This window comes from Grammomys surdaster, unplaced genomic scaffold (genome assembly GCF_004785775.1).
Source record: "Grammomys surdaster isolate TR1022 unplaced genomic scaffold, NIH_TR_1.0 242, whole genome shotgun sequence".
Classification (NCBI taxonomy): Eukaryota; Metazoa; Chordata; class Mammalia; order Rodentia; family Muridae; genus Grammomys; species Grammomys surdaster.
The window spans coordinates 888,751-915,721 of NW_021604687.1; the positions used below are offsets into that span (position 1 = coordinate 888,751).

General features: G+C 44.8%; 1 protein-coding gene across 1 annotated transcript in view; it reads right to left on the bottom strand.

The window, feature by feature from the left end:
- The window catches only part of Arnt2 (aryl hydrocarbon receptor nuclear translocator 2), a 107,844-nt gene that overhangs the window by 40,230 nt on the left and 40,643 nt on the right, over positions 1 to 26,971 (bottom strand). Inside the window, exons 5-7 of the mRNA XM_028774701.1 lie at positions 21,245 to 21,347; positions 15,198 to 15,263; positions 14,776 to 14,861 (exon numbers count right to left, since the gene is read on the bottom strand). Of these exons, the coding sequence (XP_028630534.1) occupies positions 14,776 to 14,861; positions 15,198 to 15,263; positions 21,245 to 21,347 (255 nt within the window). The remainder of the gene's footprint in view (positions 1 to 14,775; positions 14,862 to 15,197; positions 15,264 to 21,244; positions 21,348 to 26,971) is intronic.

Genomic DNA, 26,971 nt, shown 5'->3' on the forward strand with positions numbered 1-26,971 from the left:
CTGCAATGTTCCCTGAACCTTGGGTATAGGGGTTGTGTGGTAGGTGTAGCAATTGGGGATGATCAGCCCATGGTCAATTGTTTTCTGCATTTTGACCAGCTGTGGGTTTCTGTGATGGTCTCTGCCTGCTGCAAAAACAAAACAAAACAAAACTTCTTTGATAAGAGGTGAGAGATACACTCATCTACAGATATAAAGATAGACATGTAGAATGAAGTTGAGATTTATACTGCTTTAGGAACATGGCAGTAGTAGATCTTCCTTTAGGGTCCATGACCTCATTAGGATTGGCTAGGGTTACAGTACCAGGCATAAATCTCCTCCTATGGAATGGGTCTTATGTCTAATTAAAGTGGCTGTTGGTTACTCTCAAAATATAAGTGTCACTATTGCACCCCTGGTTCTATATTTTTGTGCTGGTCATTGCTATAGTTTGTAGGACCTTGAGTTACTCTTCAGAGGAGGTTTTCAGAATTGTTCCAGTTTGATTCCTCCATGTCCTGTGTCTACAGCAACAGGATCTTACCTTCACATCCTGGGAGGCAAACAAGGGTAATCGCTTATATTGTTTTGTGAGTCTCTTGGATTCCTCTGACCAAGAACTCAAAGAGTTTCTATCCTTGACACTTATGATTAATCTATATTTCTTGGAGGAGGCATTATTACCCCAAGTTATCATGTTCTAAGCTCTGTGCTGATGGTGTGTGTGTGTGTTCATAATACAGTCATGCCTCTTTGGAGAACCCAAAGAAGACAGACAAATAGATGTAAAAATTGTTATAATGCTAAGTGCAAAGTGACCAGGTTCAGGCAAACCCAGTGCCTGGGAAAAGGTAGTTGCTGATAGAATAGGGCAGGGCTTCTTGGGTTCATCAGAATCAGGGTATATAATGGTGAACACAGCAGAGACTGATGTAAGGATTCCTATGACTGCAAGTGGCACAGATCCAGGGGGAAGGAGGAACACTATAATACAGGGAGGGTCTGGTGTCAATACACTTCATCTTCTAAGCCAGCAATTGAAGACTTCATGCACCCCTGTTGTGGAAGACTTCTCCTGTAACAATTAGTCTATATCCACTGGGAATGACAGCCCAGTAGTCTCAGCTAAGAACAGATCTGTTTACTGGCCCAGCAGGCATGCGATGGGCCCTCACTGGTGCCAGACCTTTTAGTCTTCAGCCAACTGACACTGCTTTTCTTTTATACACAATATACTGGTTTACCTTTATAGACCATACATGATGAAATGATAGTTTGTGATTAGATTAGGTCAGCAGAAAAGTGATACATGCAAAAAGAAATGAAGGATCAGCACCAGGTAACTCTTATGGAGCAAAAACAGAACAGCTGAAAAAGAAAGAAAGAAACAAATCAACAGCACAGCATCCCCTATACCAGGCCATTAAAACTCCTTAATACTTGGAGAAGCCAAAGGACATCTGAGTGTCAAGCTCTGCATGCTCCAAATAGGAGAGGCATAAGTGCAGTTTTGCACTTAAACAGACCAGACAATCTGTGGGCTGTATCAAGGTCTCCTAGAAGAAAACAGGAAAGCGACAAATCAAATCATCCCGGAGAAAATGAGTCTAAGCCATGAATAAGCAATTCAGAGGGAAATAACTCACAATGTCATGTGCCCAGAAAGGACATAGAAATTCACTACTAAGGAACACTTGATTGGAAATGTCACAGCTCTTCTGAGTTCACTTCAAATAACAGACTGATCCAGGTGTAGGATGACGGAAAGTTCTACAGATATTAGGAAAGGACACTCTTATCCTCTTCTGCAGGATACTTTGGTGATAGCTCTGTGCATTTAAATTACCATCTTTGTACTACTTCTAGAACTAACCTTCAGAAACACCAGCACTCATGGACAGACGATCCCCTGCAGTGTGTAGACTTCACAAGCCCCATCAGACTCCCATACTAGACATGGGCATCATGCTCCTAGCTGGAGGATGAATGACTAGTGAAACATCATGTAGTCATATAAAAGAATGAAGCCGTATGAAGAACATGTTTTAAGAAGAGAAAAATAGTAGGAAGATGTGCACTTAGCTTTCAGAAAAAGGAGCAGGGCAAAAAGGGGTGTTGTTACTGTTTAATTTAAACCTTTAAACAAATTTACGATGAGCTTTTGAGCAAATTTTATCTTGTATGTTTTTCTGTTTCTTTCAAATTTTATTAGTGAACATTTTTTGTGCTTTCATAATTTCCTAAAACAGGACAAAATAATGTGGGTATGATCACGGCAAGAAGAATGTACATTTTGATTTTAAAAAGGTAAGCTCCTGGTGCTTGGCCTCGCACTCCGGGAAGTTTTCTTGTGATGCCCTGTGCTCTCCAGCAACACAGAAACATGGGCATGGATTGTGAAATCTAGACCTAGGACCCTGCCCTTTGATTAGCAGATGGAGAGGCAACGTGGCAGCAGAGGCTTGACCCAAGCAGGACACAGGGAAACTGCGTTCCCTTTTAAATGCACGGCTACCAAGCCATGAGGTAGAGAAGCACCTTCCCTGGGCTGACTTGGTGGCTGCTACTTAGTATTGTGCTGTTAGATTTGGACTTGAATGCCAAAACTTCGTTTCTAGGAAATGTGGACCTGTAAACACGGTTATCTTAACAGCAGACAGGGGAAGTTTGTGGGTTAACCAGAATGAGGACACAGTGGCTATCCAGCTCTGCACCTCACCTCTCTATGGAGGAAGAAAATTGGGGAAAACCTGAAGCCTCTCAGATTCCTCCTAGCATATAATTCTGAGTTTGAATTATCATTCTAGCATGAGTGATGTGGTTTCCGTGGGGAGCACAGTGGCCCTTTCTCAAGGAAAGCTGAGGGGCTTCTGCTACTGTGTATGGGATGCTCATACTGCAATGGGTCTTTTTTTTTTTTTTTTTTTTTTTTTTTTTTTTTTTTTTTTTTTTTTTAAAGACAGGGTTTCTCTGTATAGCCCTGTCTGTCCTGGAACTCACTTTGTAGACCAGGCTGGCCTCGAACTCATAAATCCACCTGCCTCTGCCTCCCAAGTGCTGGGATCAAAGGCATGCGCCACCACTGCCTGGCTCTGCAATGAGTCTTACGAGCTTCTCCCTTCTCTCCTGCTCTAAACTTCCTGTCATCCATCTGCCTAGGCAACACCAGAACTCCTGTGCTCTTGGTGCACTGGCACTCTCAGTCCCTGGACATCAGTTTCTGCTCATTCCTCTCCTACAGAGGCTTCACATCCTGCTCCACTGTACCCTCTCACCACCACGGCACCTACTTTCTTTGTTCATCAGGATTGGCCTCCACTGCCCTGCTTACCTCTCCCAAACCAACTGATGCCAGAACCGCCTTCTGCTTAGCCCTGGGAATGGCTTTTTCTTACTGAAAGGCCCTAACAGTACCAGATGACCTGCAGGTTCTGTTATCTTTCCTGTTCCATGGTACCTCCTTCATCACGACAACCCTCATTTTCCCAGCTCTCCTACTATGGGGCTGCTGCAAGTCAACTCTCTTATGACAGGCTCAACAGTCTCTTTTCTTTTCAAACACTTCCCAACATCCACTTTGTGATCTCTCCTCTTGCCCTGGCTTTGACTATGTTTGTTTTTATTTTTTTAATATCAAAGCTCCTGGGTTAGCAATTTCACAGTCCCCCAGTGACATTGGTGAAAATGATGCTGGAACTTGCTCCTGGGATAGCCTCTCTAGATCTGAGATGGTTACCTGCTCAGCAGGGAAGGCGACTGTGAGCAGGACTGTGTAAGTGGTAGGAGGGTGGAATGACTCTTTGCTACAGGGTAGCTTGGTGCCAGTGTCTTTCTGTCTCTGGCTGCAGCCTCTGGTCACTTACAAAGGTCTTCTGGAGAGTGATCTACAGTGTGAGCACACAGAGTTGGCAACTACATCTTTTGGAGATAATAATCAGAGCTCAACAGGTGAGCCTAGTGAGTTATTCTTTCTTTGGGGAGGGACAGCTATCCATACTTAAAACACTGGTGAAAAGACTCTCTTTGGGTGTTAGAAACATACGCAGTCTTTCTGGGGAACCAGTGATAAACCCATTGATGTCCAAAGGGTTCAGGAAACATTCTTTAAGGAAAATGGTCACTGGGCTTGGTACCAGCATAGTTAGAAGGAAGGATATCTCTATGTACAGTTTATGGCTTAATTGTCATTTGGGATAACCAGGGTCGTCCTAAATCAAGAATTATGACTCTGCCACTGACACCAAAAGCCTGTGTCCCTCTGAATTTCAGTGAAAATGAGTCACACTTATCATGAGACATGAGTATGTATACCCTTACTCCATAGTGCCTCTGTAGGCATTTGATGGGGAAATGTTTGTGACTCAACATTGTACATGGCACAAAGGCTCAGCATACCCTCTCTGTGTGGTAGTTTGAATGAAATGGCTCAGGGAGTGGCATTATTGGAGGTGTGGCTCTATGGAGGAAGTGTGTCACTGGGGGTGAGCTTTGAGGTTTCAGATGCCCAAGCCAGGCCCAGTGTCACTCACTCTTCCTGCTGCCTGAAGATCCAGATAAGGAACTCTAAGCCACCTCTCCAGCACCATGTCTGCTTGCACTCTGTCATGCTTCCTGCCATGATCACAATGGACTAGACTGCTGAACTGTTAGCCAGCCTCCAGTTAAATGTTTTCCGTTATAACAGTTGCCTTGAACATAGTGTCTCTTCACAGCAATAGAAACCCTAACAAAGACACCCGATGTCCTAGTTTGCTACTGTTGGGATAAATATTGTGAGAAAAAAGCAACCTGGGTAGGAAAGGACTTAGCTTACAGATCAGAATCCATCATCAGGGGAAACTAAGGCAGGAACCTAGTGTAAGGGATGGAAGCAGAGGTCCTGGAGGAATGCTGCTTACTTGTTTGCTCTTTATTCAGAATGCTTTCTGACTCAACCAGGACCACCTCAGTTATGGTGCCCTTGGCACTGGGAGATGAGGTAGCTTCATCCTGGTGGCTGAGCTAGGTCTCCCTGTGCTGATCTCTGTCTAAATGCAGCATTCAATTATGGCTTGGAAGGACCTGAGGCCATCTACACTTCAGGACTGGAGGTGCTGGCTTGTGCTGCCCCAGGCTCTCTGACTATGACAGGCTGTAGGTACTAGCACCAAGCAGGAGGCCCAGTGCTCGCTCTGCTGCAGAGAAAGGAGAACCTGTTCCAGAGTTCACCATCGTGATGGGGAAAACAGACCCAGCTCATTCCAATGCCATGTGCTTAAAAATGTCACAGGGAGCAGAACAGTGCGTGGAGATGGGCCACAGGGCTGCTGTTGAGTGCCAGAGTGGGCGGAGAGAAGCCAGGAGGGAGTACTTCCTGGAAGGAATCGCAAAGTGCTTTTTAATATGAACAGGATAACTGTAACTATTCTAACAGATTTTAGTGATTCCCCAATCAGCCTCACAAGCTCATTTCACCTCATATTAAACTACATCGCCCTCCTTGGACAGCCTCTTTCCTCCCGCCAGCAAGAAATAAATCTGGAGAATATAAACAATGCAAATGAGATGGACCAGGGACTGCTGTTGGGAGGGGAGTCAGCACTGGCCAGGGAGGCTTCTTCATTCCTCACTAAGGATTACAGGAACCCAGTGCAGACAAAGTGGAAAGTGGGGTTGTTTTTCAGTCTCCCTGGAAAGAGGTTGTCCTTGGCCTTTGCCTCCTCATGTGAATTAAGACATATTTTTATATTTCACAAAACAAAAGGCAGAAGGGGAACAACTGTCTTCTGGCTGCAAGCAACCCAGGGCACTTGCTCACGGCATACTGCCAAAGCCTTCCCTGAGGGAACATGTGCAAACTTTAGGAAAAATTTACTTTTGCAAAAACATATTTGGGAAACAGTCTCAATAAAGATAAAGCGGTTTCATCACCGTAGGCTTCGCAGAGACTGCACTATGCTCTGTCAACGAGTACCATTTGCCAGAAGAGAAATGCAGAACGTGAGGTTTCCCAGTGGATTGGATGGAATCTCTTTGTTGCAGTCTAGTGACTTTTATCTTGGCAGAAATTTTTGGAAAAAAAAAGTTGACCTGTAGATATCTTGTATTTCAGGGATCTTGCCTGGAAACCCTAAAAGTGGATTAGCCTAAAAAGCTTACGGGTGTAACTGATGCTTTTGTACCTACTTGTTCCTTCCAAATTACAATGAAAAGTTCCAGGGCCTGAAAGAAGTATATCCCAGTGCTGGAAACCAGGGAGGTGAGCAAGGGTGAGGCAGTTTTGGATGCACGGATCAGGCCAGACTGCATTGAGGAAGGATACAATGGGGAACCCTAGTCTCTGTAACTGCCTGTGGAGGAATGGAAGGTTTGCACCAAAACAGTAAAAAGTGCAGAGTAAGCTTGACTTGTGAGTCCAGAAAAAGGGTAAGTCTCAGGGAAGAACCTGGGACTCCTAGGAAACCACATACATGGCTGAAGATCTCTAAGATTCTCACTGGGGCTATTTGTGACTTGTAACCTGCCACTCCATCCATTGCCTTGGGAACAGACAGGTGAAACTTCGTTCAGGTGTTCCTAAGACTGCAGCGAAGCCAAACATTTCTCTTCTGTCCTTGTCAAGGGTAGCCAGGTCTTTCTAGAATCTCTGTAATGGATGATGTCACAATTGTCAGTTCTCAGAATGGACCACCACACAGTAAAGTGTCTAAGGTAAGCCACATGGAAATGGGAAGCATGTCATGTGACAAAGGGGACACCAAGATAAGGAGCCAGAGCAACTGTATCCTCTTGCTTTAAAAGAGAGAGAGAAAAATCTAACTTTGAACCTCTGCGAGTCTAAAGGATGTGATAATTGCAGAAAGACAGCAACTTCATCAGTGAGGACTAAGCAACAGATGAAAAACACACTTGTCACATTAAAAACAGTAAAAGGGAGTGGTGACAACGAATCGAAGATCAGGTCAAGAAGTTCAAGAACTTTATATGAAGAACAAAAGTATAATGGGGGCCAACGAAGAGCCAGACAATGGCTGTGGAACTTGAGATGTGAACAGAGCACCCAAGATAGGGGTGACTGAAGCCTGAAGGTCACCTCTTCACAGGGACAGCTCAAGCCCCATGCAGGCTGAGTCAGCCTAGTCATTAAAATGAGTGAAAACATCCCGCTAGCATACCTGAATAAAAATTTGAGTTCTAGGCATTCAGGAAACAATCTACATGTGTTATATAATAGGGAAGGGGACGATTCTGAAAGGAAAGACAAGGCAGGCTCAGCTATCTGTACATCAGAAGTCAGAAATTAATTGCTAAAGATGCTGGAGAAGTGTCTTCCTGGAAACCCTGTGACCTCAAGAATTCTCTCTGCAACTGTACAGGGCAGTGAGAAAATCCTCAAACTAGAGGGATCCAGGAGTGTGGGGCCTGCCAACCCTTCTATGTTAATTATTGGGAGACTCATCATGGCATGGTGAAATGGGCCAATTAATGTCAAGGTCATTGCTGTAGTGAAAGACAGGGTGAACAACACAACAACGTGGTCTGCTTAGTACCTGACCAACCTCAGGTAACACACAAGTGACAGAAGGAGAGATGACAGAGGACAGATGAGGGTTTTGAATGACGGTCATAGGCTTGAGAGATAAATACATGGTAAATACGACAGTGGATAGATTTATAGGTTGGTGACAGACAAACGATAGGTGATAATCTACAATCTTTAAAATGTATTTTAATTTGCTCTTTTGATAATTTCATACATGTATACAATGTGTCTTGATTATATTCACTCCCAACTCCTCTTGGACTCCCCTGCCACATCCCCTTCTCAACCTCACGTCTTCTTTTTATACTAAATTAAGTGAATTTGTTTCTTTTTGAGATTAGATCTCACTGTGTAGCTCCGCCTGGCCTGGAACTCACAGAGATCTACCTGTCTTTGCCTCCTTATTTCTGAAATTAAAGGCATGGATCACCATGCCCTGCCTCTCTCTTTTTAAAAATAGTCCACTGAGTCTAATAAGTGTTGCCAATATGCACATGCATGTGGAACTACATAGATGGTAGAAGATGGATGATAGATTTGACAGGCAGATGGTAGATTTGAGAGCTTGACTTGATACATGACAGATAGATAACAGGACATAAATAGATGGCATAGCATAACAATGACCAAGTAGCTGACACACAGATCCCAGTGAAAAGCCCAACGTGATCTGTCCACTATTTGAGGAGTAAGAGAAGCCAGTCAAGCTTATTAATGATGTGTAAGCACATGGAGTCTGCAATCAGACTTCCTGGATGTGAGCTGCAGCTTTCTCACCTACCTGTCTCATGCAGACCTTGCCCACTGCCACATCTGCCATCGGGAACAGGCATTATCCTGGCTACCTCACACCTTCACATCAGCATAGCCACTGTCCCCCTTCAGCTTCAGTGAGACATAAGCACCAGTCTTCGCTGGTCCCTCAGCCTTCAAGCAAGTCCCATTTAGCTAATAGACTACTCTCCAAAACCTGTTACAGAAAATACAGAGAAGGAACCAAGCTCTCTGGATTAGCATTCCAGCCCTGTGGTGATGTGAATAAAAATGTCCCCCATGGATCCATAGGGATTGTCATTATTAGGAGCTATGGCCTTCTTGGAGTAGGTATGTCACTGGGGGTGGGTTTTGATGCTCAGATGCTCAAGCCATGTCTAATGTGACTGTCCCTTCCTGTTTCCTACAGCTCAAGATGTAGAACTCTCAGCTTCTCCTTCAGCACAGTCTCTGCCTGCACACCACCATGCTTCCACTAGGCTGGCATGCAGGCTAGACAAGCTTGCCTTGACACATCCCAGCGGTTGAATTTGTGCCTTGGTTATGACTTGATGCTTTGTAGCTGACTTGGAAGTTTGTCCCTTCCACAGCACTGTGAGCAGGCACCATCTCAACTTCACCTCAGGATCTCCAGGACCTCACAAAGCTGGTCTGTAGTAGAGCTCAGAAAACATCTATAGAAGGAACAGGAAGAGGCATTTCATCCTGCCTGAGAATGAAAAACCAGAAGACGGTGATGTTTATTCTCCATCTCAGAAGTCCATGTGGTGGCTTGGATTCTGGAGAGATCCGAGCATGCCACCTATGGGCAGGGCAGGGTGGCTAGGAAGCGCAGGGGTGCAGCTATGGCTTGTGACTTAGTGGCCTCAATACCAGCAAGTGATTTTTGGAGACTTTCACACCGTAGAAAAATAAACCACATTCAAGAAGAAAACTGCCAGAAACCCAGAGCTGTTGGAGATGAGCTTGTGGCAGAGCTGAGTTGTCGGGTGAAGTATGAGCACTGGCCTGACCCCAGAGGCTTCTGGCCAGAACTGCAAAATAACCTCAAGCCTGTGGCATGCTGTGGCCATGGTTTACTGAAAGTCAGCAACAAAGCGAGAAAAAAAGACACCCGTGAAGAAAGTGCCAAAGGCTTTCAAGATCTAGATTGTCCCAGGGCTAAGTCACGAGCCCTGAGGTCAAACTCCATCCCTGGGTCAGGCCTTGGTTCTCTTGTGTAGATATTCCTCCAGGCAACCAGGCATTCTACATGGTGTGTTAGGTGGTAAGCCACACCTCCACTTTAGAAATGACATCTTCTGAAAGATGCCTCTATGAAAGGAAAGGTGCTGGGCGGTGACACTGGAGGAAACTAAGTCACACTTCTGGAAATGTAGTGTTCTTCAGCCTCTGAATACCCCCCAATGTATAAAAAGTACCCTGTCACGAGTAGTTACTAAGTAAATAACGGCATGATGAGACAAGGGAACTAACTTAATGCCTGGTAGTCCCACTCCAAATACTAAACTGGTATAGTGTAAAATGTTGTCAGGCTAATTAGGAAGGTTACTATGTTACAGAAAGGGCTTCTGGAACACACCAGGTTCTACTTTGTGGTTTGTATACCATAGACAGGTGGGAAGAAAAAGATTCAGTGTAAGTGCACATGTTACAAGTCATTGTTAAGGAATCTGTCCATAAAGCTCTGGTTTGCATTGCAAAGTCCACCTTGGGTGCTAACCTTTTTTTTTTTTTTTTTTTGAAGTTGGCTTTTCACATTTATAGTGACTTTAGTTAGCTGCCATAAATCTTCATTTCTGTAACTTAGTCATTGTTTATAATTACAGAGCATGTGAGGAAGCAGGGCCAGCACTGTAACTTTATAAGGCATCTGATAGTCCTTACAGTGAGCTGTTTGTTACTCCAGTACCACAATTCTATGACCTTAGGAGGGGGTAAGAGTCATGACTTCAGTTTAGCCACTCACCCAAGCCACACAACTGTCTCTGTCACTATCCGTCTCAAAAGAGTTCCACAAAACTGACTTTGCTAAACTTAGAAACTCTAGCAAGAACTGGCTTCACACAGACACCCCTCTAGAGTCACCATTTCTCGTTTCAAGAGCCTTTCTTTTTCCATCACCCTTTCACTCACCCATCCCATCCATCCATGCACCCACTCATCCAGCCTTCATAAATACAATGTTTGCTAAGTCTGAACGATAAATGGGTGTGAGATGAACACGGCATCTGCCCTGGGGTCTTGCAGGATGTGAACAGTGAGCCAGAATTAGAGTTATATGTGCTAAGAATGCAGTTATTAATAAACAGTCCCGGCAGCCACAGAACAAAGCAGCAGGGACAACTAAGTCCCCTGCATGCATACATGAGTCATGATACAGGAAGATGGCTTTCTTGTCCAGCACCCCTGTCTTCACAGAAACACCCAGTACAAGAACAGACTCAAAAGACAGATAATGATGTACTTCCAAGTTCTCTGAAAACCATATGATCCGTTCATTTAGAATACCATCTTTGAAGGTTCAGATTGATGTCTCAAAACATCATTTTCTCTTATTATTAAAATCAGGTAAAATATAGGGAAAATGTGGACGTGAACAGAAAAGAAAAATGTTCCAACAATCTGTAGACAGAAATAAGTGGTTAATATTCCAGTTTAACATACATTCATGCTTTATTCATTTATGATTTTAGAAATGGGATGTATCTATCTTGTAGCCATTTAAAAACAATTGTTTACACTTTATTTTGTTCTCAAAATCCTTGAATAGCACGTATGGTCTGCCCAGTGTGCTGGTATACAGAGTTTCCACATATATTTTAGTCAGTTCTCTACCAGGGGCATTCAGATTCACATGAATCTTTCACAGCTGTTAAAGGTGATTAAGAATACAGTATACAGACATCTCTAGTCATTTTGTTAGAATAAATTTCCACCAGTCTGAGTGCTGTGTCGTAAGTCACACCTTGTCAAATGTTTGATACACACTGCTCAGTCAGTCTACTTAAGCTTTGGACTAGTTTACATCCCTATCAGCAGTGTAAAAAGTATATTTTCTTTACTTCTCATTTGCTTTTTCGATCTTTGGTCCATTAGAATGTAAGAGAGAATGATATGAAATTGTTTTTAATGTGCAGTTCTGGTTAACCATGAAAACTGGCTTTTTTTCATAGCTTAATGTGTCTGTTGTATCTTCAATGTCCTTTCATGCCCCTGACTCACTTCACTCTTTTTTAACTTTCCTCTTTTGCTCCAAGTCGTGCCTTCTGGAACTACCCTGAGATTAATTCCTCCTACATATGACACCCCCTCAAATACTTGCAGACAGAAATCATGTCTCATTTTCTCTAAGTGAAACACTCTGGCTCCTTCAACCATTCCTCATGTGGTAGTTTCAAAGACCAGTATTTAAGGTGAACAATAAGTCCTACTGCCTCAGGTAAGCTAACACCAACAGTCTTGAGACACATGCCGCTCCAGGGGAACTCATCCTCTGGGTGCAGCCACTGCCTGCCTCTTGGGCCACAGCCTCTTTTCTCCCTCCCCACAGGGGCCTGGTGAGTTTTACCATACTCATGTGACATCGTGGGTCTGAAGCCCAATAAAGGGGCAGAAGAGCATAATATTGAGTCTGGAAGCAGAAGAGGAATTTACCCAGTATAGTAAGAATGATTAAGTAACTTAAGTGAAGATTCAATAGGAATCAAGGCATCCACTTGGCATAGATCTCAAGAAGATGGTTTTGGAGTACTGATGCAGTCTGGGAATTCTTCAGGGCAACTTTCCTAACCTCAGCTGGCATAGGGACTCTTCTGTCTCCAAAGACGACTGCCTGATCACCCTTCCCTATGATCACCTCTACACATGAGGTATTTATTTGAACACTTCTAGAAAGATAGGCCTAGGGCTTGTAGCCCTGAGATGATTGCTCAAACAATCGCCATACATAGACCAATACCATACATACACACTGGATAATGGAGAGACTGCTACCAGTCCTCATCCAAATCTTTTGTTCTTATTTTTGTCTGATTGAACAATCTCCTATTACAAACCTACTTTCTCAAGCACTGTCTGATGTTCCCATGAACTACAGAAAGGAACAGCCTTGCCATTTACAAAAAGCCCCATGCTATCACTGAACTGCTTCTGACTGGTTCTTTAGCACTGTTAGAACTATCTGTGAATCTCCTAAGTTGAGAGCTGGATGGCCTTCTGAATCTCTGTCCTTGAGGCTGGTTCAGGCCTTTGGTAAACAACATTCTGGTAGTTTGTACATTATACTTCCTATGGTTTAAAGAAGTCTCTCTCTCTCTCTCTCTCTCTCTCTCTCTCTCTCTCTCTCTCTCTCTCTCTCTCTCTCTCTCTCTGTGTGTGTGTGTGTGTGTGTAGAGATGGTTCAGTGGTTAAGAACATTGGATAAACATTCAGAGGACCTGCACTGGATTAACAACATGGTGGTTCACACCACCTATAACTCCACTTCCATCTGACCTATGCAGGTACAACATATACACTGTGTACATATATATTCATGTAAGCAAAACAGCCATACACATTAACACAAAAAAAGAAAGCAAGAAAAAACTGTGGTCAAAAGTTCACACATTAGAAACTTGAAACCCCAAATGTTGATGGCATTTGTAGATGGAACTATTTGAAGGAAATGAGTGTTAAATCAGATCCTATGGAGACCTAATGGTGATGTTAGTGGCTTCCTAAGAGAAAGGAGATATGTGTATTGGCACACTCCTTTAATCCAGGCATATGGGAGGCAGAAGCAAGTGGATCTCTGTGATTTTAAGACCAGCCTGGTCTATGTTGTGAGTTCCAGGCCAGTGGAAATGTATAATGAGACCCTGTCTCAAAAAGTAAATAAAGAGAGAGACATCGAAACTCTAGGGTGTCAGGTGCCAGTTCTCTCCCCACATGACACCCTTTGCCACAATATGACACACACCAAGAAGACCCTTTTCAAATGCAGCCCCTTAGCCCTGAAGTCACCATCCTTATAACTGTAAGAAAAACATTTATTTTCATTGTAAATTACCCAGTCTGTAAAATTTTGTGATATGAATCCAACAAAGACCAAGATAATGTTTTAAGTAGGGGAAAAAAAAACCCTTTAAGGGCATTTATATACATTGTACTGACAAGCTGTGTCCATGTCTGCCTGTCTGTCTGTCTGTCTGTCTGTCTGTCTGCCTGCCTATCTATCTATCTATCTATCTATCTATCTATCTATCTATCTATCATCTATCTATCTCTGTGTATATATACACAAAATATCTGTGTGGAGTATTTAGATTGCTGAGTTTTGAATTGCAGGTGTTCAGACTCTGGATATTCCACATCACTCTTATGATTGTTGTAATTATGTCGGACATGGTAAACACTCAACAGTCATTACTGTTATGATTATGTAAAGAGGTTCAGGACTGCAATAAGGTGCTAATGGTATTTGTGGACATAGAGACTTTATTCTTTAGACTTCTGACAGTACGGATGAAAATCAGCATGCCGTGTCAGAGGTGGGAATGAGCAGCAGAGTGTCACTCTAGTTATAAAGCAGGTAGTGAAGGAAGGATCATTGTGAATCCCTCAGGGAGGGGTCTTGTATAGTACCCTCCAAAGCAAAAATGCAATTCATACTGAGCCTAATCCACAGCTTACGGCCCAGCAGAGACAAAGCCACAATATGAAACTCAAAGCACTTTATCTTTCAGTTCCTTATTTTCATTTGCCTGCCAATGACCAGCATACTCTAAACTATTTTTATTTCTTCCAAGCACTAGTCTGGCCATTGCTATATATTCTTTAACTGTACTATGGCCATAGGCTTTGTGTTCTTCGCTTTGAGGGCTTACTATGTCACATAGCTATACTTTGGTGCTTTACTCTTCCCTGTATGGATACATGACATTTGATTCATCTATCCATCACTTACTGTATATTTGGGTTGATTTAATTCTTTGTCCGTTATGTATAAATGTTTATATTCAAATTTATTTGTAGATCTAGGTCTTCAATTCTTTTGGATTGATATCCAGGAGTCAAACTGTGAAGTCATAGAGTCACTGCATGCTTAACATTTTGAGAACGTTTTTCCAAGAGGCTATGCTATTTCATGATCCCATCAGCAAGATATGATGGTTTCAATTCTCCTTTTCCTGCCAATGCTTGTTATCTGTTATCTCAATGTGATTTTGATGTGCACATCTGTGGCGACACGGGTGCAACTATCATTTCAAATCTCCACACTATCATTTCTGAGGTTGATGATGCAAAGGCTCCACTCACCCTTGAAGAATCAAGGTTTTTGGAAGCCTGTTTCAGATAGTGGGGCTTCCTCTGGTATCAAAAATGACATTCTAACCACAAAGAAAAATGACAACACTTTCCCACATTTTTCTCCAAAAGTGCTCTTAACCCAGTATTAACTTCAGAGGTGAAGGCATCTGCCTTCTTGGAAAAACATCAGCAGCTCTGCTTACCTGCTGGTGGCCAAGCCTTGATGTAACCTGTGCAGTGGACCACGGCATACTGAGCTTCTCCTTCTTTCACAGGGCCAAGGCCATTCCTGAAAAAGAGATTACATGAAGCTGTCTTCACTATATGGAAACGTGGCAAGATGCTGACGACCTCTTTGGTATCTAAGCTACCTGTTCCTTTGTTTCCTTAGTGGCTTTAAATGTTGATTTCCCATCATCCTGACTCCTATCCATCAATAGGGCCTGAAAGTCACACATAAATTTCACCCAACTCCCAGTTCTCACCCTGGGTATTGCCATCCTGACATGCACTCTCCTGGTCCTCCACTCTTAGGCCCTCTTCAAGCTGAACTATTCCCCACCCTGGGGCCAATAGGCCAACTAGTAGCATAGCCCCCAAGTACATCATAGAGAGAGATGCCCACCTGAACCTTTTCCTCATGGTGGTTATTCTGTTTAAAGGCAGATGGTCCAAGGGAGCATTTCCACACCTAAGAGTCAACACATGTATGAGAACCAGCGAATGCAGTAAATATCTGAAATGTAAGGTGCTGCTGAGACTACAAGGGGAACGCACCTCTCCCCAAAGCAAGGGTTCAAACCACTATTAGTGTATGTTCTTTGAACGTGTGTTCAAGTGTATGAACATGCACATATGTGCGTGAGGGTGCAGGTACATGTGTATGTTTGTTTGTGTGGAGGCCAGAGGATGACCTCAGGTGCATTCCATCTCTTCTTTTGGGATACCATCTCTCACTGGCCTGCAGCTTACCAAGTGAGACTGGCTGGCTGGTGGCTGAGGCCCAGGGATCCTCCTAATAATTTTGCATCTCTGATGCTAGAATTACTAAAGCGTGCCACGACATTCAGTCTTTTCACATGGACTCTGGGGATCAAACTCAGGTCTTGGCTTATAGGACAAGCACTTGACTGACTGAGCCGTATCCTCAACAGAAATGAGGAGTTCTTTAATTAGCAAACATTTCTTCTGATGTTCACTGTATTACAAATAAACATGTTGAGGAATGGAGGGGGTGGAATTAAACTTTTTCATTCAAGGTCACTGGACTTGCATCTGTGACTATCTTGAGCACAGTGAGTATTAGTCAAACAGCCACTCTTATGTGAGCACTGGCTGCTCTGAACACTTCATTGACACCTTGTAAAAACTACTCTTGATGGTGTACTCCTAGTCAGTTATTAGAAACGATTCTTACTGGAATTTTCAACTGTTAAAAGCCTTGGTGAACTCTAGATGACCCTACTACAATTTCTACATAATCCAGAAGGGGAACACTTCTGGTTGTCTAGCAAAGGGATAAGCTTGTGACAGGGGCAAACACTAGCTAGTATTTGCTTGCAACGTTTGCTAAAATTGATACAACACCCTTTGGTTATATAAGTAGACTCTTTAGCTCACTTTGTGAGCTGGTTGTGAGATAGTCTCCTATGCTGCCTCTCTTGCTAAATATTAAGCCCAGTTAAAGGCTTTTCTGGAGTAAAAAAATTAATTTTCTTAATTACTTTTTATTATTATAGCCCAAGCTAGTAACACACAAAAAAGTGGCAGAGACAGGAGAGCATCAGTGAAGGCAGAGGCAGTAGAGTGGCAGTGCCAACAACAGTTAAGCCACCGGCAGGCTGAACTGCATAAGTGACAGGGTGGCTAGCTACTTGACAGCAGCAGGCTAGAGGCCTACAGAGTCAGAGATGGGAAACTGTAGGCCTAGTTGTTGGAAGAATTATACACGTGTCAAGCCTTTAGGGTCAAGAATCTTAGCACCTCAGGCCTGGAAGCTGTTATCAAAGGCTGAAGAATGTGATATCTAGGTTGCCTGGAAACTGTACCGCCAGCTGTAGTCAAGAGCTGAGAAATCTACATCAGCACAGCACACGAGCTTTAACACTTGCAGGGCTAAGGATCCTTTTCACCCAAGGTCTGTCTCCACAAGAGCCTTTACACTAAAGGATGCCTCCCAAAGCTGCTCCTGCCTGCCACCACATGCTACTGCTAAGTGCAAAGTGCTACGAATCTACCCAGGACCAGCACTTATAGAATTCACTGCCTACCCTCATTTTCTATTCCCCCATGTAACCTTGCTATCAAGTAGATAGTTTACCCAGTAAAGTCCCATGGCTATTATCCTTCCAAAGGGCAAGAGTGGGCTGGCCAACTCTTGTCTTGTAGTTGCCATTAGAAGGAGAGTTTGGCTAGTTTTTCACATACATCAGAAACATTTCACAGCCCATCTTAGTACTAGAGGCTTACAGAAACACTAAAGAAGCCTAGCCATCCTTGGTCCCACAGATCATTTCAGTGGAACCAGTGGCTTTGTAGAAAGGAGGAGGGTGATGACGGCTGCAGTGTCTCTTCAGGGCTGAGCAGAGACACTAACTCAAAGCAGATGTTGCTGATGAACAGTAGCACCACCCCAGGCTCGATGATCACACTGTGGATACCCCTCCCTCATTACACTGGCTCTAGGAACAAGCTACACAGCTGGAAGCCTGCTGATGGCAAAAGAGAGAATTGAGCAAAGGGACCCTAGGCATAGCATCAGGTCCTGGGGAGCCACTCTCTGGGGTCCAGAGGTTGAAGCACTCTCCACAATGATAGGACCTCTCTGACTACTTCTCATCGACTCTCTAAGAATCCCAGGGATCAAGCCTCCAGGCTCCGGACACCACTTGGCATGCCCATTTGCTAAGTGCATTTCCCTATCTCAACTACATGACAAGTGCCAGCCTGGATGTCTTCATTTGCAACATGCCAAAAAAAAAAAAGCCAATTATGTTTTGAGACCTTGGAAAGCTGCCAACATTGGAGTGGTTTTCACAGCAGGATCGATCTGTGACATTGCCACTCAGGGATGTCAACAGGGCCCCCTGCCCCCTTCTGGCAGACCATGCCCAGTGTCCCGAGGAAATAATGTTGTTTTGTTGACGATGTCATGTTCCAAGCAGAACAAAGTGCTGTATACCTCTCAAGCCAGCCCTGGTATCATGGGGCTCATATGCCAGTAAGTAACTATGAGTACATTCTCTGGAGGTATACCTGGGCTCGGAGAGATGAAGTGATCTGGGAGATGACAGTGGCACTATAAGCTGCTAACTGAAATGGTGTGTTATGCATGATGTCTCTAATCAATTAACTCATGGGATTGGCTGGAGGGGGTAATTAAGAATTCATATCACTTGGGCTTGTATCACTAACTCCCCCAAGCTAGGATGGGAGGACCCTTCTGTGACTGACTAGCAGATAATGTGCTGTTTCAGGCTGGATGCTGTGCCCGTGAGTCCTACATCTGTCCAGCTCACCCGCAACAAAGCAGGCAGCCAGTGAGACTTCATCCTAACTCAGAGACCACTTATGCATTGTCATTCCAGTGCCATCTTGTCACCTGAGGCAGGTGAAGGAGTTTCATCAGGGCTTTCTGGTAGTGCTCCAGCAGTCAGCCTGGAGAGGAGCAGAGGCAGGGGAAACTAACAGCTCTCTCACCAGACCCCTAAAGTGATGTTTCGTAAATGAGCGCTCTGCAGACCCGCCTAGGATGAGGAAGATAGGTCAATCTTCAGTACATATTGTTGGAGATATGACTCATATGGTGTTCTCTCTCTCTCTCTCTCTCTCTCTCTCTCTCTCTCTCTCTCTCTCTGTGTGTGTGTGTGTGTGTGTGTGTGTCTCTGTCTGTCTGTCTGTTTGTGTGTGCATGTCTACATATCTGTCTGTGTGTATGCAAGTATATAGGCACATCTGTTCAGATATACACATGTCTGTGTGAAGGCAAGTAGAAAATCTATTCTTCCTCAAGTGCCATTCACCTGTTTTTAGAAACATAGTCTCTCACCTAGGATTTGCCCAGTAGATAGCCAGCCCCACAAATCTGCCTGTCTCCATCTTCCTATCACAGGGATTACATATGCACACACTACCTTGCTAGACCTCTTTTTGTAACACAGTTATCACTCCACTCAAGATGTAGAGATTTTTTTAAAAAATATATTCTACTCTAAAAGATAATTTTGGATCAATTTTGAGGCATTTTCTCTTTATAGTATCCACAAGATGTACAATGCTAAGTCACTTCAGGCAGCAGACAACTGAGAAAGAGCGACAGTAGCCAGTGGCTCTGCTGTATCGGTCTGGCATGGGCAGCTCAGTGGAACCACACAGCTTGAGGGGAGGAGGAAAGGTTGATTGTACAGGCAATGCTGCTGAACCAAGATGGACGTAGAAATCCACACTGGTTAGCAGCGGTGTTTGAAGACAGCCCAGGGGAGAACACATGCCAGGGCAGGCTGGAGAGAGGAGACTGAGTCTGCCTTGCTCACCCGCCTGTAGCTCCAGCCTCTTCCACTTCTCCCTCTGAGCAGCATCCTTGAAGTCTCAGATCTTGCATCTGGGATTCAGCAGTGACATTTCAAATTCTTCCTTAGCCCTCTCTGGCTCTCTCTCTCACCTGCCTGGATGCTCACCTCAGCTTTCTGCCATTGGTGGAGCAGGGCCCCATGTGCTGTCTTCTGATGTCCTATCACTTAAAATGATTGTCCTGTCAGCTCAGTTGCCACCCTGATGTCCATCCCTGAGTCCATCTTCAGCCCTAGCCTCTCCTCTGAGTTTCAGAGCTACACAGCCAACTGGCTCCTTATCTTTGCATTTGGTTATCTTGTTGGCACCTTAGCCAGAAAGAATGACCATTCCCCTTCACTCTAAAGAAGCTTCCAGCTATCTTTCTGATCTTAGCAATGATACCCACTTCTCCAAGGGAACAGACATTGTACAGTCCCATACTCTTTTGTTTTGTTTTGGTTTGTTTTGTTTTTGAGGCAGGGTCTCATTTGTCCCAGGTTGGCATCGAACTTATATACCTGCAGGTGACTTTGAAGTTATGATCTTCCTGCATCCACTTCCTAAGTGCTGAGATGACAAATGTGGTCTGTCATGTCTAGTTTATAGAAGTTCAAATCCAGAACTTCCTTTATGCTTGGCAAGCATAAAGAGTCCCAGACCTCTCTCATCATTTTATACCCTACACGTGACTGGCTGCATGTCACAATATATATATATCTGCAACTTGATTATATATCTCCATTCCTACTGTCACCTCAATAGTACAAAAAGCTGCAATGACCTTTGTTTTCTTCTCAAAGAACCAGAACAATCTCTTTCCCTCCCTCCTTGTCTCTCTGCCCCATTCTCTTTCAGATTTGCTGGTGGTGAGGAGTCCTGGACCCAATCTTCCATGAATCCAAGTAATAACTATATACAAAACATTCGACTGAAAGTTGGGGTGAGCTACAAAGAGTCACAAATCATCTGGGCAATGTGACTCAAGCTTGTAATCCCAGCCCTCAGGAGGCTGAAACAAGGGGATCAAGAGTTGGAGGTTAGACTGGGCTATATAAGAGGTCATCTCAAAAAATTAAAAAAAAAAGGAAGAGAAAAAGAAGTTAAAGACGTTTATATCACAGTCTTCATCCTTAGAATGACGTAACTGAATTACAAAGCCAAGCCATTGGCATTTTAAATACAAAGCAACAGGATGCAGAATGTGGCTCAGCTAGGCAGTAACATGCTTGCCAAGCATAAAGGAAGTTCTGGATTTGAACTTCTATAAACTAGACATGACAGACCACATTTGTCATCTCAGCACTTAGGAAGTGGATGCAGGAAGATCATAACTTCAAAGTCACCTGCGGGTATATAAGTTCGATGCCAGCCTGGGACAAATGAGACCCTGCCTCAAAAAAAAAAAAAACCAAAATAAAAAAAAAGTTTAAAAAATCTAATCAATTATGTTGAGGGCCAGTTAAAAAGGTATGAGTTGTTACAGAAAACAAAAGATTAAGCATGGGATTGGTGGTTTCAATACAAACCATAGTACAGACTCTGGAGAGGCAAGGCATGTGAGAGGCCTTGAAGGACAGTCAGAAGAAAAGTCAAGACGTGCAGATGGGGAGGGATATTGCAATGCACAGCACCAAGGAGATGGGAGAGGGAGGATCAGGAATCCCATGCCAGCCTGCACTGCACTGAGAAGCCTTGTCCCCAAAAGTCAAGGGCTGAAGAATAGCTCAGGGGCAGACACTTGCCTGGGAGCCACAGTTCTGGGTCCAATCCCTAGCACCCTCCCCCCCCAAAGAATAAAATGTGTTGGTGTGGTAGTGTACACTTAATCTCAGCACCCGAGAGCAGAGGCAAGAGGATCTTTGTGAGTTCAAGGCCAGCGTCATGTACATAGCAAGTTCCAGGACAGTTAGGGCTACATTAAAAAACAAAACTCTAAGGAACAAAAAAGAGAGAAAAGGATAATACACCACACAAAGGTGTGAAACGGAATGGGTGGGAGATGGTGAGTCACTAAAAGGGAAGGAGGCAGAAGGGGAGTGTTCTCATACAGGATCTAGTCTGAAGTCAAGAGCACAAGGTCAAGTGAAGCCCCCTGGCCTGGGCCTCTGCTAACCCACAAACCTCATCCTACAGATGAAGGAGCGCCGAGAGCCCATACACATGCGCATGGACGACTGCTGTCCCTCCTTCTTCACTGTCCCAGTCTTCAGGTCCAGGATGCGGCCTGAAGGAGAGAGAAGCACAGTAGTGTGAGCCTCTGCCTGAGATTAGGGCTGGGGAGGAAGGGGCAGAGTGCTCCAAATCTCTGCCATGCCAGGACAAGCCAGGCTAATTTCTTGGCATCCCCAGTGTTCTTTGGCAGAAACTCACAGAGAAATGGAATCCAAACGGTTCACAAGACCTTGTTTTTCTCAGTGTAATCTCTACTTGTCAGCTCTATGGTTGGATGTCTGTGCCTCAAGTCACTCTAGTTTGGCCACCTCCTCCCCCAGCCCATGAAAACAGCTTCTGCCAAGGTCACCAACAATTTCCCCATTGCTGAATCCAAAAACATATCTTTCCTGTATTTGATCTGGCTGCTTTGCTGACATTTGCAAACTATACATGGATCTCAAACAAAAAACAAAACAAAACAAAAAAACAAAGCACACTGCCAAGCCAGACATGGTGGCACTCACCTTTAACGCCAATGTTCAGAAGGCAGAAGTAGGTGGATCTTGGAGTGTTAAGGCCAGCCTGGTCTATATAGTGAGTTTCAGGCAACTTAGTAATACATAGGGAGATTCTGTCTTAAAAAACAAACAGCACCCCTCCCCCAAAACCTATGCTTGTCACGTCTTTCTGGCACCCTCTGCTTTTTTGCTGTGAGTCCTTTCCCACTCACAGTGGCTCTATCTTGTTTATCTTTTCTTGTCATTCTCTATATAAATCCTTTGTGCACTTCTATTCATGTGTAAGTCTTATAGGTCGCCTCTGGATGCCAGTGACCCAATGTCTTCTCGTCCTTTGAGCAGCCACTCTAAGTCCTCTACCTGGCAGAGCTCCATCTCTGGCAGTTAACTGTGCAGCTACAAGGCAGCTTCACCAGCTGCTTCCCAAACAGGCTCTCCACACCAGCATGAGTGTCATCAGAAAATGTAACCTGAGCCAGGGAGCTAGACATTGCCTAAGTTCTCCCTCCCTACTGTGTGCTCAGCCTATCTTCTACCTCCAGGGCTTCACTCAGCCATTTTACTATTATTTTAGAGGAAGAAGTATTTTAGAATCTCTGTGTCTGTCTCTGAGACCAGTGAGATTTTGTTCTCTCTATTGATTCCTTCCTACTCAGCCATTCCCAATATCTTCCACCCCTGCTATCTACAGCCTCCAGGATATAAACAACATCACAACTCTTTTGCTATAGAGAAGAGAGCAAATGGAAACCTTCAGTGACCCAGAGGCCCTATCATCTCTTCATCTGCAGGCAGACTGTCCTATCAACACTTGTGATCCACTACTTGGCCTTCTTCCAGTGGTGGACCCTGCAACTTGCCATTCCCTCCCACAGCTCCATGGACATTATCGTGTCCAGGCCACAGGGAAATCTCTGTGCCAACTGCAAAATAAAACATGCTCTGGCCCCTTTCTTCTTTGTCCCACTCTTCAACATGATCCTGACAATATTTTTGCTCTGGGACAGTAAGACTTCAGCCAGCTCCTCATTTGTAGGAGTGGCTCCTTGCCTTCAGCTCTTACCCTCTCAGTGCTGGGCCTTGAGGCTTCTCTTTCCCATTTCTTTTGAGAGGTCTTTGGTGACACCTTTTCCCCCTATTACCTTCCAACATACTGATGACATTATCTCTAGAGGTCAAAGATATTACCTTTAAACCAAATCTGCATGATGGCGCTCTGAGTCCACTGTTAAGCTGGACTCAGCTTTTGGCTTCCTCCTCTGGCACAAAGAGTACAATTTTGGAAAGACTCCTTAAGGTAAGTCGGTGTTACAAGTTTTCATGAGTCACCACAAATGTCCATGTCTTAAAGACTTGGTCCCCAGAATATGACAAAACTTTAAAAAGTGGTCCTAAGGTCACTGGGGATGTGCCTCTGAAGATTATGTGACCATGGGCTCTTGCTCCTTGTATGACCTATCTTGTGAGTTAGGCAGGCTGCACCACATCCTCACCAATGCCATCTAGCACTCCATCAGAGGTCCAAAGCATGATTCAGGCCACCATTCTCTGACTGGAACCCCCAAAGCCATGAGCCAAAACCAACACCTTATCTTTAATAACAATGCCAGGTATTTTCTCATAGTAGTGGGGAACTGAGTTACACTATTGGGCAAAATGCCCACTCTTAGTATCTGACCTCCCCTGATATCTTATCACCGTGGCCTGTATTCAGTACAAACTCTGGCGAGTGAGTCTAGCAAGAATTCTCTTGACTCCAAAGTTAATTTTTAGTAATTCCTCACCCAATTAGTCTGCATCCAAGTTTCTGGTTTTCTTTTTTGGAGTCAGAGCTCAGTCCTATCTCTTCCCTCACTGCAGAACTCCACCTTCCTCATAGCCTTGAAGATACTTGACAAGTACCATGTAGCCAGACCCCTCTTAGAAGCTTCAATGTGTCCAGTTGTTTCAAGGCATCATAGACATGTTTTTTCATTCACAGCTGCAAACAAATGTGTCATTCTTCCAAAGCTGCCCTTTCTCCATAGTCTTCACCTCTATCATTGAAGAGCATGAGGGACTGGAGAGATGGCAGTGGGAACAAGTACTTACTGTGCAAGCATGAGAACCCGAGCCCAGTCCTCAGCACCCATGTAAAATGGCTAGGCATGGGTGCATGTTTGTAACCCCAGGGGTTGCTGGGACTTGATAGCCACCAGCCCAGGTTCAGTGAGAGAGAAGTACAGTGGAGTGAGCTACAGTCAATATGGTAGACTTAAACAGTCACACTGTTTCTTGAGCATCTCTCATGCTCCCCACTAGTGGTCTCCAAAAATCAACATCCCATATACCAGTATGAAAGTATACAGTCTGGCCTCTGCTCACCTCATAACCTTCTTCGGCTCTGTCTGGGGCCGGCTACCCAGTGCAATTCATGGCTCCCAGTGTGCTCCTGGCTGCTCTCTTGTCACTGAGCAGCCCCCTTTCCTTGACTGACTCCTTGAGTTTCATCATGACAGCCACTTTTTACCTCAGTGACCACAAACTGACACTCAGCACCAACAATGCACTGATCTAATCTCATGGGGTGGGTCTAGCAAATGGAACCAAATAGAAAAGAATGGAATAGAACCTGACAGAACAGACTTACAAACAGACAAATGCTAATGAAGGACACAGGGTATAAGAACAAGGCCTGAGAGCCCCCTCCTTTGAATCAGTTAAGTGAGACCCTCTCACTAGAAAGAGAAGAACATTGAAATACCTTCCCCCATTTGGACTTGCTGTGCTAATGGAGGAAGGAGAACAACTGCGCAGTACAGGCAGCCACCTCCCGGGCCACACTCCTGAGGCATGCTGTGCTTTCCTGAGCTGGCTCTCTGACATCGTTTTAGGATGGTTTGGCAAGTATGGTCTGGACTGGGCCTATCAGTCTGGACTGGGCTCTCCTCACCCTGTGGTACTCTTGGACATAGCAGCCTTCTCTGCAGATGTGGAGCACGGCTCTGTAAGGTGCATGCTTTTTACACCAGCCACTGCTAAGGGGCACCTCTAAGCAAGGTGTGTGCACACGGACTTCAGCTCCCCCTGGAGGTGACACTGAACTTGAGAGTTGCCAGTGACCTTGCAGGGCAGATCCAGAGCTCTGCTGACTGTGCTGTCTGCTACTCTGGTTTTGACACCTGTCTGTCTCATTCACAGACAGCATCTTTTACGGCCCTTTTAGTGTAAACCATCACTTGCTTTATCATCAACCAAATGGCAAAAGGTTTCAGCTGTGAAGCAGGAGGCAGGAGGGTCTGTCAAATTCCAAAGTGCTCTGAAAATAAATCCCAGCTGTGAAGTCAGCTCGTGGCGCAACATGAGGAAATGAACAAACACATCGCCTGTGATCTGCTGTGGGGACCCTCAGAGACAACTGCCCCAACGTTTGTTTCTCCACATGCTTCTCGGGTTTCCTTGAGCCCAGTGAGCCCCCTCTCTAGGCTCCTCAGGAATGCAAGCATGCTTGACGGTCTTGTAGGTGTATTTCTGAGAGGGCTGTATGAGCTGGATCTGACAAATATATCAGTAGTGGAGAGGTGTGAAGGCAGGTGGCCATCCTGGCACTGGGCTCTGAATCCCAGTGTGAGCTGATGGGGTGGATCGAAGTGGGATTCCAAAACATATGGCCATGGAGACCATGCTGATGTTTAACTTTGACCCACAAAGCCTTAGGGATGGATGGTCTGGATGTCCCAGAATAGTCCCAGTAGACACCTGGCAGCAGTCAGGCCAGGCCAGTGCTAAGGTCTTCCAGCTTCCCTTCTCTACCCCGCCCTCCTCTCGTGACTAGGATGACTTGTTTTCTTGAAGTTCAGGGGATTGAACCCACAGAGCCTTCCTCATGCTAGGCAGCCAGTCTAGTGCTGAGCAGCACCCTAGCCCAAGTGGGAAGACTTTTTCTCTCACACTTGTGTCTCTGGCTCACCCCCACCTTTCACCTTCCATCATGGTTTGCTTGGCTGGACTCCCAAGTCATCTCCTACTTTCCTTATGCTTGTTCCATGTGCCTTTCTCTCCTTTCCATAAAGTCTTCCCTGTGCCCTCTAAATGCGTCCCTCTGAAATACGCTGACCTGTGAACACTCAGCTCTTTACAGAGACTCCCTCAGCAAATGCCTCAGTAAGAACCAAGCTGATGTCTTCCCTTCCAAGAAATAGTACCCCACCCAGGACAGGAAGCTCTTGCTTCCACACGCAGACTAGTTCTCTCCCCGGTCTCTGCCTATTGTGCCCTTTCATCTGCTGTGTCTACCTGCCATCACTCTGTTACTGCAATCTTCCAGTAAGCCATCCTTCCTCCTTCAGTGTTTTCTTTGTTTTAGAGATGCTGGGGACAGAGTCCAGGATTTTACACATGCTTGGCAAGCACTCTACTACTGAGCCATATCCCAAACCATTCCTCTTTTACTTTAGAATCTGGCAGATCAAGCCCTTTCTTTCTCCCCACTTCAAGACCTGCCAGCATGCCCTGGAATCTCAGAGTCCATTTCCTGACATCTCCCACTCAGTATTCATTCTCCTCCATCCCGAGACTGCTGGTCCCCTCCAGGGAGACTCTCGCTTGCTATCACATCTATTGTTTCTGCATGACATCTCTGTATCACCACTGGCCTACAGCTTTCCAACCTGTTTCCACTCTTAGTCCGGTCCTCCTGTGTCATGGTTTGAATGTGAGATGTCCTCCACAGGCGTTTTTTTGTTGCAACACTTGCTCCCCAGATGGCAGTTCTGTCTGGGAATGTTATGAAATATTTGGGACATGGAGCCTAGGCTACTGGAGACCAGTCTTAAGGGTTACAGCCCAGCCTTGCTTCCGGTCTGACTCTCTGACTCTACAAAATGGTCTGGCCATTATGTAAGAAGCTTGGCCATATGTTTATGTCACCATGAGCCCCACCATGATTTTCCCTCCATGATAGGCTAAACTGTGACGTAACATAAGCCCTTCCTCTATGAAGCTGCTTCTGTTAGACACTTTTGACACAGAGATGCCACATTCGCCCTTGGCTTCTCTGGGAGACAGGACATCAAGTCAACCTCGGAATATGAAGAGCTTGGTCTCAGGCTGAGAGATATATAAACTTAGACTAGTATTTTTTTCCTGAGATGCTTTGCTCTTCTGTAAGTAACCTGATCACTGTAGAATACTAATA